This window comes from Uloborus diversus, chromosome 1, assembly GCF_026930045.1.
Source record: "Uloborus diversus isolate 005 chromosome 1, Udiv.v.3.1, whole genome shotgun sequence".
Taxonomy (NCBI): Eukaryota; Metazoa; Arthropoda; class Arachnida; order Araneae; family Uloboridae; genus Uloborus; species Uloborus diversus.
In genome coordinates this window covers 125,769,274-125,783,156 of record NC_072731.1, presented here as the reverse complement: position 1 = coordinate 125,783,156, position 13,883 = coordinate 125,769,274, and the positions used below count along the sequence as shown (strand labels likewise).

Here is a 13,883-nt window from a genome sequence, read left to right as displayed (position 1 = left end):
TTTGTGGTACTATTTTTATATGTCTTTAATTTGTAGCACTTGTTAAAATTTTACTAAATAATTTGAATATGAATGTGGAAAGTAGAAGAAATGCTTTAAAGTTTGGTGAAATTAGAGATAATGATATTGCGTAGTGGCTAAACTAGTCAAAACCTTGAAATAGAAAATGACCCAGAAATAGGCCCTTCTAATAAAAATAATTCAAAAATGGAAAACAAAGAGTCAAATCGAAAAGATGCTGAAACTCAAGCTGAGGTACCGCCTGAATTAAATGTAAATAACACAGATGCGGAATGCCAAACTGTTACTGAGAGAATACAAGAACTAAATTTAGCCGGGATTTCTGCTTCTGAAAATGAAGCAAAACAAACAAATACGGGTAGCAATCCAGAAATCTTATTGTTTGAGCCAGAGTTGGGACTAAATTTTTCAGCTTGGTTAGCTCATTTTAACCAACAAACAAACTTAAATAAATTAAACGATAGCTGGAAGTTAAAAAATTTTCAGAAATTTATTCGCAGATCCGCCTTAAAAATCTATGTTAATCAATGTTTGTGTTGCATTTCTTTTCGCGAGATAATAGACATTTTTGAGGAACATTATTTCACAGATTTCCAGAACTTAAGATTCTTGGGAAACGCCAAAGAATTATTCTCTTATTTCACTGAAAAAGTAGAACTGGGGAGGAGAATAAATCTCAGTAACAAACATATTCTAGAAGGGCTCTCAGTTGGGTTGCCGCAACAAATTAAATCTTTTCTGCTAATTAAAGACCCACAAACTCCCACAGAGTGGCTTCAAGTGGTCACTAAGATAATTAACGAGGTACCACATGAAAGGTCAAAAAATGAATTTAAGACCAAGACACAACGACCAAGTGCTTATAGGGGACCTACTCAATTTTATCAAAACTGGGTACCGCGAAACCAAATGCAAAACAATTTTCGACAAAACCCTAATTACACTGACCAAAGTAAAAATAATTTTCCACGAAATAATTTTTGTCAACCACAGGACAAACGTCGTGTTGTAAACCAAAACGAGGAAAAGAACGCCCGTAAAAAACAAACAACACATTATACACTGCAGCTACCTCCTAATCCTTGTAAATTCTGCGCACAACAAGGAATTATTAACGCATATCATTGAGGACAAACCTGCATAAATAAACCAAATACCTCGACGGTTGAACCATTACTAGAGTCCCGAATAAGGATAAACAATTTAGGGAAGGAGAGGAAAATTCAAATGAAGCATGACAATTATTAGTGCCCGGGTATATAGAAGGTGAAATAATCTACAAAAGTGAAAAGAAATTATATAATGAAAATAAATTATATAATGAAGTGTACACTAAAAATAAAAGAAACTCAAGTTTATTACAAAAGATTTGTTTAAATTTAGATACAGGATCAACCTTAAACGTTATTCCTAGTGCGATTGCAAAAACATTAAATGTCTCGATTGAAGAAAAACAATCGTGAATGTTAAGCAAACCCACGTAATTCTGACACTTAACCGAACATGTACGCTCCACCTTAAAGTTGGTAATATCGTTAGACCGGTGGAATTTTTTATTCTAGACACCGATTTACCATATGCCATATTAGGTTTAAAGAGTTGCATTCGATTTCATTTAGTCATTGACTGTATGAGACGGGTCGTTATGCAGGATCGGAAAAAACTGATCACTTTTTCTGAGTCCGCGCTAAATGATTTGTCTTTGCACATTTTGCCTGAAATCAAGGTTAAGAACAGTGAAAATAATGATGATGGAAATGAAAATACTAAATTGAAGAAAAGTAAGTGTAGAAAAAAAGTTAACAAAACTAAAAAGAAAAAATGTTTTAAGGAAAATTGAACTGAAAATAGCATAAAAAAGGCAATTAATAGCACCAGTAATCAAGAAGAAGAAAAAAAGAAAATTTAGAGAAGCGAAAAAAATGATACTCTTCATTTTTCTAAGGTTTCTGTGTTGGATTGCGGGGGTGGAGGCTTACGCTCACGTCAGTCAATTACGGGAATTCGGAAAATGGAGAAAATGCGGATCTGATGGAAATGCTCCAAAATTATAACGATATATTTTCGATAAATAATTATGATGTTCGAACTATTAGAATTGAACCACAATGGGTAAGGTTAACATCAGACTTACCGGTGACATTAAGGGCATATAAAACATCCCCCTAAACAGCAGAAAGAAATTGACAATCAAATTCGAGAATTGATAAAAGCAAAAATAATAAAAGAGAGCTCAAGTCCTTATAGTGCACCTGTTACCCTAGATTTTAAATAAGACGAAAATAAAAATAGTCAATTATGCATAGACTACAGGAAATTGAACCAAATTACAAAATCAGATGCAGAACCATTGCCCTTAATAGAAACACTCATAGATAAATTAGGAAAAAGTCGATATTTCTCAAAATTAGACATGGCGTCAAGATATTGGCATATACCCGTACACCCCCAAGATACAGAAAAGCTTGCATTTGTCACTATCAGTGGCCTGTATGAGTGGAATAAATTACCGTTTGGTTGGAAAAATTCCGGAAGTATTTTCCAGAGAACTCTGCGCTGAATTCTGACAAAACAAAAAATTAAATTTGCAACTAACTATTTTGATAATATAATTATTTTTTCTGAAACTCTTACAGAACATTTAAATCACCGTAAACAAATCTTTGAAATGTGCAGGACAGAAAACATTAAGCTAAAAGCTTCTAAATGCTCTTTTTTACAGACAAAAATTGAATTTTTAGGTTGTGAAATTTGTAATGGAATTGTTAACCCAGATAATAGTAATATTGAAGCTATTAAAAAATTACAACCACTAACCAATGTCAAATCTCTTGAAAGATTTTTGGGGTCAATAAATGTGTATCACAAATTTATAAACAAGTATGCGAGTATTAGAAATCCATTAAATCGTTTGCTGAAAAAAGACACAACTTGGCAATGGACAGATGAATGCCAGGAAGCGTTTGAAGTTTTGAAAAATTCATTAATTTGTAAACTTATTTTTAAAATATTTGATCCTAGCAAAGAATGTCATATTTGTGTTGATGCGAGTCAAACTGGTGTGGGAGCAATACTGAAACAGCCTGATGATTCTGGTACCTTACATCCTATAGCTTTCCATTCCCGCTCTTTAAAGAATTATGAAAAAAATTATGGAATTACGGAGCTGGAATGTCTGGCTGTAGTCTATTCTTTAAACAAATTTCATCACTATCTTTTTGGTCGAAAAATTACCATACATACTGATCACGCCTCGTTAGTTTGGCTCAAAAATGTAAAAAATTTAAAAGGACTTTTGTTCCGATGGTCCTTGTTATTAAGCATGTATGACTATGATGTTAGGTACACGAAAAGTACCATGAATTTTGAGGCTGATTTGCTCTCAAGAGACATACCTAAAAGTAATCTAAAAGAGGAAGATGCAGTAACAGTTACTGGAACCCAAGCTTCACATCTACTGCAATTGGAGAAAATTAAAGAGGCTCAAAAAATGACAATTTAACGGGTAATTTCATTGAAATTAATAATATTTTATGCCTGCGTAGAAAAGGTTTTACGAGAATTGTTGTTCCATTCTCCTTAAGATATAAACTACTCAAAACTGTCCATGAAAAATTTGGACATCCTGGAATTCAAAAAACAATTAATTTACTTACGCCTGTTTACTATTGGCAAAATATAACAATAAACATAACTAATTTTAACAAGCATTGTCATACGTGTCAGGTAAATAAAAAAACCTCTGCAAAAAAGATTTGGCCAGCTACAATCCATGCCTCCGGTTGAAAAAGCATTTGATCTTGTTGCAGTAGATAGTGTGGCTGGTTTCAATTACTACAACTCCACTAAAAAGCAGTGGTTGGAAAAACTACATTTTTTTGGTAGCGAACTACAACTACAGCTACTTTCTTACAAATGTAGTTAACTACAACTACAACTACTTTTTTAAAAAAGTAGCAACTATAAACTACTTTTGAAATGTAGTCGCTACTTCGCTACTTTTCAAAAAATAAATAAATAAACAAAAATAAAAAAAATGAAATAAAATAAAATAAGTGGGTTTAGTGTGTCCCACAAAAAATGAGTCGATTTTTCAAGTCATACCCTCTTATATTTTTCCAGTTATGTCAAAACAATTTGAAAAAATGTTTCATATAATTTGTTGAATAACGGCAAACCGTGCCGACTTTCGTCTGAAAGTGTATGCTAGCCCCCCCCCCCCCTCCAAAAAAAAAAACTTTTTAAGAATTCGAAATTCCTGTTGATAAAACGTTGCCCCTAAACCCTACTCCCCACATGTACCACAAAAAATATTTATTTAAATTAAAAACCATTTGGATACCCCACACTTGGCCTAAAAATTATAATTTTCTTCAAATAATTGATTTTTTTTTCCTATTTATCTTTTAAAAATTTAAACATGAATTTAAATAAAAAATCAAGTTCAAAAATTATTAGCGAGCTCATTTTCAGATTAACATTTTCAAATGAGTAACAAAAAAATAATACATTTAAAATGAAAAAATCAACTTAACCCTGAAAAAATCCATATCTTTGAGTACTATGTGGAAGACTTCAATATTGCAGGAGAGCAAAAATTTCTGTTTAACGCTAATTACCTACTTTACTGTTGATATTTTTCAGCTTGGTAATTTCGTAAAATTTACCAAAAATTTTTAAAAATATGTATCGAAAAAAAAAACAATTTTTTGAAGAAAGTTATAATTTTAGGCCAAGTGTAGGGGATACCTTAATGTTTTCTAATTTGAATAAATGTTTTTGTGGTGCATGCGGGGTGTAGGGGGGCAACGTTTTATCAACAGAAATTTCGAGTTTCTATTTTTTTTTTTTTAATTTGGCACTGGTGCAGTTGTTCAAATTATATGAAACTTTTTTACAATTGTTTTGATGTAAGCGGGGAACTATAAAAGGGTGTGCGACCTGAAAAATCAATTTTCGCTTTTTGGCGGACACCCTAATGCAAACACACACGGTAAGAGGATTGAATGAAAAAAGGTTTAGATTGACAAATTAGCTCATTTGAACATGGAATATTACTAAGAATTATCTATTATTTATTTTTCCCCCAAAATGTCCGTTATTCTTCTCTTATATAACACTGTAATTCTCGTATTCATTGTAAGCCGGCAAAGGCAATTCAATATCATCCTCATCTATAACATTTACAGTAGCTTGAAAATTTAAGCTTCACAAAATATATGTATTATATATTTTTTTTCTTTTCAACTTTAGGTTTGTTCACATAAAATTAAAGAAATTTTCAATTCGCAAAATCATTGATATCTTCATTTTCGCGAAAATAAATGTTTTTACAGTGTTGGATCTCTTTGAAGTTTAAAACGTTCATCCACGGGACATTCCCGACAGTCAGAAAAAACAAAGGAGTTACTAAATTGACGGTTATCACTAATTCATATATACTTTTCTTTTTAAGTCAAGCTCTATATTCAATACAAATTTTGGCGAACTATGAAAATTACAATTGCAAACGAACTAATGGCGTCAAACAGATAGAACGTATGGCGTCAAAATGATATGCCAGAGGTCATCTCGTATTTTTATAAGTCTTATTTCTCATTGCATCCGTTGAACCGAATTGTTTCTTAAAAAAAAAAAAAAAAAAAATCTTTATTAAAAAGTAGTTTTCCGAAATCGCTACTAACTACTATTTTTTTGTATCGAATTACTCACTACACTACTCTTTTTTAAAAGTAGTGCGCTACACTACAAACTACTGAAAAATGTAGCTACTACAGTAGCGTCGCTACTTGTAGCGCGCTACTTCCAACCACTGCTAAAAAGGATATGACATTAATCATTGACCATCATTCAAGATATATGTGGTCTTTTGCATCAAAGTCAATTACTTCTGAAACATACATTAACTTTCTTAAGCAAGTCTTCAGCGTGCAAGTGCCTAAAAGTATTTTGAGTGATAAGAATCCGGCATTTACATCTTCCCATTTTGAGAAGTTTCTAAAGCACAATAAAATTAAACAATTGTTAACTACAGCACACAGACCAGAATGTAATGGCAAAGTGGAAAGACTAAACCGAACAATTGTCACTCGATTAAAGTGTAAAGTGAATGAAACTTCTAAAAAAGTTCCTTGGCCTAAATTACTGGAGCAGGTGACTCAAGAATACAATTTGACTCCACAATCCGTAGCAAAGTTTCCTCCTTCATATTTAATGTATGGTATTGTACCTTTTTGAAAATCCAATTAAAGAAGACATATATCCTCCGGTCGAACAAGCAAGGAAATTGGCAGTTGAAAGAACTAAAGAATACCATGAAAGAAATAAGATATACTACGATGTAAGATTTGTGGACAAAACTTTTAATACAAATGACACTCATATATGAAGAATTCAAATGCCCTAATTCTCGAAAACTGTCTCAACCATTCAGTGGACCATATAGAATTCTTCAAAAAATTTCAGATGTTAATTATGAAATTAACAAACCAAATGCGCATACCAAAGAAAAAACAAACAGTTTATGTATCTAAACTGAGAAAATATAATGTACCGAGCAACTTCAAGCTATCTCATGAGTGAAATAATATTATTGTTCATCTTTGAGCTAAAGAAGAAAGAATGTGGAGTACATATGTTGAATTATGTAGAGAACTTACAAAAAGTATTGAGTGTTACATAATTTTAGCTAGCTCAAACTACAATGTCATTTTAATTGTACTGTGTTTTTATTAGTAACTGTAGTGTTATTGTATATGTAATGTGTATAATGTTATAACATTTCAGATTGAAGAAAAAAAAAGGAAAGAGGTTGCAGATAATTTCCTGTCTTCATTTTTTCCCCCTATTCAATCCTGTCGTATTCTTTGGGGGAGGGGGGGATGTAATATGAAAAATCCTTTGCTAGACCTTTTCCATATTAAGTTCTGTTCACTTATATGTCAGCGCGTATGAGTCACAGACATTATTTATTACACACTTAAATGCTTCTCATGCCATATATGGTTGTGTTCTGGGCTCAGATGTGTTTTTCCTTAAAGTACCTACCAGACACGTTTTTTAACTCCAGATTTAAGCCAGCCTCTGTCTGCGGTGCAAAGCTCAATAATATTTCGTTATTGCAATCTGCTCCTCCTATATAGATCACGTGAGATCACATGATCGAGGGTAATTCTGTAATCTTTTAATGATATTCCCTATATAAAAATTGTAGCACAACTAAACAAGGGGCAGGTTAGTAGAGAAGTTCCTGCTGGTATATTCTATGTAAAAATAAAGATGTTGTGAATGTAGCTTTGTCCTCTTTCTACGTGGTAGATTATCATGGCACAACACTGTAACTTGCGAAAATCAAGATTCGTAATAAGAACCGAGCGGCGGTTCTTACATATATATAAAGATATATATTAATACATATATATAAATATATATATATATATATATGTATGTATGTATAGGACTCGACATAGGTATGTACTAGAGGACTCGACAGACGTTGTTCTGTCCAAATTTTGTAAATTGAAAAAATAAAAAAAATTCAATAAACTATCAAGTGTTTGAATCGTTTTGTTGAAAAAAATAAGTAGAAAAATCATCTAGAACAAACGGGAAATCCCGCTGCAACATCCCCCATCTGAAAGCTTATTGTTTAAAAAAATAATTACGGTAAAAACAGAGTTCTCATCCCCCTCCCCCTCCCGATGTAAAATGAACACATTCAACAACTAAAATGACTAAATACTCTTTAAAAACGAAAAGCAATTCTTTGCAATTTGAAATATTTCGCCAAATAAACAAAAAATACAATAAATTTCATTGACAGTAGCTTTAAAATGTAAACAAATGATCAAACAACTCTATTGTTTATAGCCAGTGTCACCAAGCCACTACGTTACTGTAATCCAGCCGATCAGTGAGCGAAGCTAACTCTGACGGTTTAGCGGTCCGATCTTTTGAACGAAAACTCTTAAAACGTCATATTTTGCCTAATTTGTTCTTTCCACCAAAGATAAAAATCTTCCTCTGCACCGTTCTTTTGTGTACCCTCTGTTAATTTATCTGGATGAAAATAAAATTTGCTTCTTCTTTAAATTCCACCATCTTTTCCTTTAATAATGTACTAATTAGTTTGATAATCCTTAAAGTCTTCTTGACATTGGCGTGAAAACTCAGGTGGATTTGAGCCGAGAAACGAATATTGCTAGGTACGGTACTTTCTGATCATTTGCTTAGGCAAACCTAAAGCACTGATCCGGTCATATGGTTCAACTATAATGACAGAAGCCACGTTTTGCGTGAACCTTCCAGTTCTTTACTTTAAAATATATCTCGGGACTTAAAATCGTTGCTTTCAAGAAGTGAGGGCTACACACTCTCTCTCTCTCTACGTTTTATCTATCCTCAATTGATATATCACAGTAGGAAATTTCATTATAGAAAACAGAGCTGGCTTTGTTATTGTCCTTTGGCAATGGGTTAAATATTTATTTCAGTTCTCGCTCAACAATAGGTTAAAATAAATATTAATCATTTGAGAGATATAACCGTCCAATGTTTAAATTAATTAATCAATTAACAAAAACGCTTCTGATTCTTTCCATCGCGCTTCGAAACCATGCTTGCCACAATTTAATTACACACAAAAAATTTGATCAAAATTGGTCCAGCCGTTTAAAAACCTTATTGTGACCAACGTCCGCACAGAAGATTTTTATATATTAAGATATATATATATATATTAAATCCCGTTAAAATTTGTGGAGATGTTGAGTGGGAACAATGCTCCTTGGCGACTGAGTGTGGCAGGGGGGCGGATTAAACAGAAAAAGAGATAAGAATGCTGGACAATTTTGTTGTGGCTAATGTAGGTGCATTTATATGGGGCATTAGTGAGCAAGTATGTGCAACGTTCATTATTTCCCTCTGCAGCCCCTCATGGACATTCGCTCTCCTAAATGGCTCATCGCCAAGCTTGAATTGCTTGATATGGTCTTTCAAGATAGCGGTTTAAACAACAATATTATCACACCGAGTATTCAGTTTCCCTCAAAAATCAGTGGCGTTTGGCAGACGGCAAGTTGGTGGTTTAAAGAGGGGATTTGTATTGCATTCCTATACTAAACGTTGTTGCCACCACATTTCTTGGTGAACTAAGAGGGTATTGATTTTTCGGAGGGGGGGGGGGGGGTTTAACCAGGGGTTTGACTGTATTTTCATTACATCATGCACCTTATCTAGCTCCTTATGGTTATTCCACTTTTTCAATCTGTTACCATTCCCAAAAAATGTCTCCTCAATTTCATGGGATTATTTCCACTTTTGAAAAAACTAATATTATGCTACAAAACTATAGCTTTTATCAAAATGTGAAGTTAGCTTCACTAGTACAAGAAAAATCATAGAAGAGATTTTCTTGCAAATGAGGTGTTGTTCATAAAAATCTTAAAGGTTTCCTATCGGACTCACTTTGAGAAACTATTTGCATTCATATTGTTTTTTTAATGAAAATATTTAATTTATGTTATTTTAAGTACACATAAATGTGCACAGAAAAGGGGGGTGAAATACTGTAAAAAGCACACCAGCAAGTTGAAATCCATATTTAGATTGGCATTAAACTTTGTGGTAAATAATATTTTAGTGCATTAATGACACAGACCTAAATTTTTAAGTCTTATATACAGTGGCGGATTGGTTGAAAAAATCAGCCCTGGCATTAGGAGGTGTAGCGGCCTCATAGCTCTTATGGATAATAAATTTTACCTAACGATTGGGATATTACTTAAATATGAGGAAATTATTCTTAACAACTAAATATGTTTTATTTAAACAAAATTTAACAGATAGGAACACTTCTGCGCTTTAATGGTGAACAAATTGATACAGTATTAGCTAAACCTTTTTTTGGGGGAAAATTGTGATTGTAATTGTCCATTTAAGTAGTTTTATAGTGCCCGGAACTTGATTGAATATTTCCGTAATGATAACGCTGCTTGGATAGTATGTCCTTTTCTGCAGTCATAACAGAAGTAACTTGATTGCCCTGTTAATTACTGGGCCTGTCATAAACATTCCCTGTTTTATACTGCCATATCCTGACGACACCCAGACTCGATGCGAGGTCAAAAACCTGGTGGAAGGGGTCGGGTACGAGTTTGGCCACCCCTTAATATTTTTTCAAATGCATGTACCGACATAAAGAGAGAGAGTGTACTTAGTTTTCTGGCTTCTGGTAGTCATTAAAGTATTAGCAATATAAACTTAATGGAAAGATTAACATTGAGCCTGAAATAGGGGGGTCCGGGGGCCCCCCCTATTTCGAAATTGTAGTCTTAAAAACTCAATTTTAGACAATATTTGGTGATGTTAGGGGAGTGTAGGTTCAGAGTTTCTCCTGCTGCAGTTTTTCAGAAGTGTGGAAATTTAAAAACAGAATTTTAAATTATCTTCGAGTATATGGTACGACGAGCGGTTCCGAGGGCTCTCTGAATTTTTTAAAAATATATTAGCACTGAAAACGCAGTTTTAGACGATCCTTGGTGATTTTAAGTCGAGATAGATTCCAAGGCCATCCACCAAAAAATTTTCTAATTGAAGTCTTAAAAGCCTTTTTTGGTAAAGACTAGGACACCGGCAGTTACTTGAAAATTAAGTTCCAAAAACGAAATTTTTGCTGACCTTCAATGATGTTAGGAAAAGGGGTTTTCAGGAGGCTCACCCCGGAAAATTTTCGAAATTGAAGCACTAAAAACGAGATTTAAAACGTTCTTCATTAATGATGCCGAGAGAGAGGAGGAGACGAGGCACTTTCCCAGAAAATTTTTGATACTGTTAATTTAAAAACACAGTTTTAGACCATCTTTAAGAATATTAAAAAAAATGGGAGAGGTTCGAGTACTTTCTTCCAGCAAATTTTCAAAACTGGATGCTCCTCAATGGTATTTTAAAATTGCATATTTTTAAATAATTTTACGGAAAAAAATATTTTGTCACTTTTATTCCAATTGTTAAAAAGAGGGTCGCCGAGAGCAAAAGCGGATCTGGGGAGAAAGAAGCTCTTACAAACATCTTATATAAATGCTTCAAATTTTCAACTAATAAATACCCCTGCATTGCCAAAAGTTCAATTTAATGAAATTGGATGGTCCCTATCTTTACGAGCTCAGTTCAAGTTCACTTCAAAGCAGAAGGAGTATTTATAAGAACAATTTACGATTGGTGAAAATACTGGGAAAAAACAACATCCCTGTCAAGTTGCACACTAGATGAGAAATGCAGTTCGTAACTGGGAAAAAACTGTTCGTTGCTTCAGAGTATTGTACTATGAAACAAATCCTATCATTTTTTTTTCGATGGAAGAAACAAAAAAACGAATGCATTCTCAATACATCAAATGAGAATATTGAAGAAAGCGAACATTTAGAATCTGAAACTGAATTTGAGGATAACGTAGACCAAAACGAAGAAAACATTAAGAATCAAGTCAAACCAATTTCAGAAAGACGGTCATCTCTTATTGAAAACTGCTAATTTTGTAGCACTAAAGCATGGGGAAACATTGTATCACAGAAAAAGAGTAGAAGTTGACCATTTGCAAGTTTATGTCAAATGCATGTCAAGAACAATTGGAATAAATAAATTTGTTTTGCCGGAAAAAACAAGACGAGTATTGGTATAATAGTCTAGACACGTTATGCACAATAGATCCACCTGGTACCTATATCAAAACGGGCATTTTCTATTCAAGAAAAAGACTCTCTTGCTGCCCAAAGCTGTTTATGTTATAAGGTACACTTCTTTGTATTGAATTAAAAATAAATATGTACAAAAAAAAATCTGGGTGTGAAAATATTAAATAAATAAATATTAAAAAAACGCCATAACCTACTAACTTGGAGCGATTATATTTCCAAAAATAATAGGAGTGACACCGATTTTTTGTGTGCAAATGTTAGACAAACATGTTGGTTATCAACCTAATGTAGTATCAGATATCTGCTATGAGGGCGACAGTTGTAATTAGATTCTAAATATTTGTGTTTTTGTGAAATTTATTGAATAAAAGTTCAAATATCTGCTGGCGCCCTTATAGTGACACCGATTTTGATACATAGTTTTGATGTATGTAAGTGTGGCTAGAAAATGATCTAAAAATGTTGGTGTCATCATGAAGGCGCTTTGAGAAAATTGTCCTTGAATATAGAAAAAAATTCATTTTCGGTCATTTTTAAACGGAGTTTGTGGGCGTTGCCCTCGTAGTGTCACCGATTTGACAGTTGTAACAGTATCTAACAAGACCATATAGTAATATGAAATCAAAAAATCCATGTCATTATAAGGGCGCTTCAAGCAACAAACACTTTAAAATCTGCAAATTTGAAAAACCGGCAAAAATGTGCCACGCTCCCTAAAAAAAAAAATTGTTTTCTCAAAAATGGTGAGTCAGACAAAGCTCAAATTTCGGGTTTACATTACATTTACGATAAGGAACAACATATGTGAAAATAAAAAAAAATTAAAAATGTCAACAATCACAAATGCTTTAAACTGCCTGATTCTTACAGACAATGGCTCTTAATAGCTGTAAATACTTTTACGTGGAAGGTAGTTTAGTGTTTCCAAAGTTGTATTGGTAATGTTTGCTCTGCTTAATTTCTCTGTCTGCTCTGTATTGATGATTTCTTTTTAAGGCTTAATTCTGAATTCAGTAATTATACAAATGGTGTATAGGTATCAGACATTTGCAAATATCTAGGCTTTAAATTTAAGAGAATTCTTTTTATGTAATTAACAGTCTTGCACAATTAAAAATGTTCACTGTCAGTTTTTAGGCAATCATTTGGTACTTTAGATTATTCTAGTTTGTGTTACAGAATTTTATGATAGAAATTATTTTCTATTAATATTTTGTGTTTGTTAATAGGTGAATTTGCCAACAATTTACCTGACTTCCAAAAAATAGAAATAATGATGTTTATAATGGGTAAAGTGCCTCTTCCTATGGATGAATCTCAGGAGGCTGATGTATTGCTTCAAAAAATTCTTTTGAAAAGTTTATTAAAGGTAATTTTTTAAAGATAACTTGATAATAAAACAGCCATAAGATTAGTAATAATTTTATTGAGAAATGGTGTAGTTCACTTTGCAGAACACCAACAGCCCGGTTACCCCATCCAGAGACGGCAGTTTTGTCTTTGTTATGAACTTATCAGTCTGGAGAATAACCAAGCTGGAGGCAGATGTCATCTCAATGAAATGCCAAAAAATAACCAGGCTGTCGGTATATTGCATGGTATGAGCAATGCCTCAGCCCTTGCTTATAGGCGGAAACTTACTGCACAGTTCTCTTTGTTTACCCACTGCCAATAGCTATCGAGTAATATAATTCTTCTATAACCTACCCATAATGCACCACAAATGAAAATTGCTTGCATTCATGGGTCACCAAACCTGTACAGTGAAACCTGTGTTAGTTGACCACTTATGGTGCAGTACTTTGGTTGTCAACTTAGACAGGTGGTCAACTTATAGAGAGTAGTAACGAAAATTTTTTTTTGTCATTTCTTGCCCCATGCATTCATTTTTTAACTAGCTGGAATACTTTAAACTCAATTTCATTGTTTAACATTACTTTAAAACAATAAGTATAAAGGTTTAAAATATTTTTAGAGATTATTTACCAGAATGACGCGTAAATTATCATACAAATTTAAAATGTCTGTAAATCGATTGAAGGAAAAAAAATTTCTCATTGCTTATGAAAAACTACTTACTTGACATTAACAATTCCTAAAAATTCATAATAAGTCAAAAGTGACTTAAATTCTTTGATTTTTTTTCCTTGTACATTTGTGTTGTTGTTT

The 13,883-nt window shown here is 33.0% G+C and overlaps 1 protein-coding gene across 1 annotated transcript in view; it reads left to right on the top strand.

Annotated features, from left to right (window-relative positions):
- Positions 1 to 13,883, top strand: part of LOC129231875 (protein EFR3 homolog B-like) — a 78,446-nt gene that overhangs the window by 35,900 nt on the left and 28,663 nt on the right. Inside the window, exon 11 of the mRNA XM_054866268.1 lies at positions 12,944 to 13,083. Coding sequence (XP_054722243.1) covers positions 12,944 to 13,083 — 140 coding nt within the window. The remainder of the gene's footprint in view (positions 1 to 12,943; positions 13,084 to 13,883) is intronic.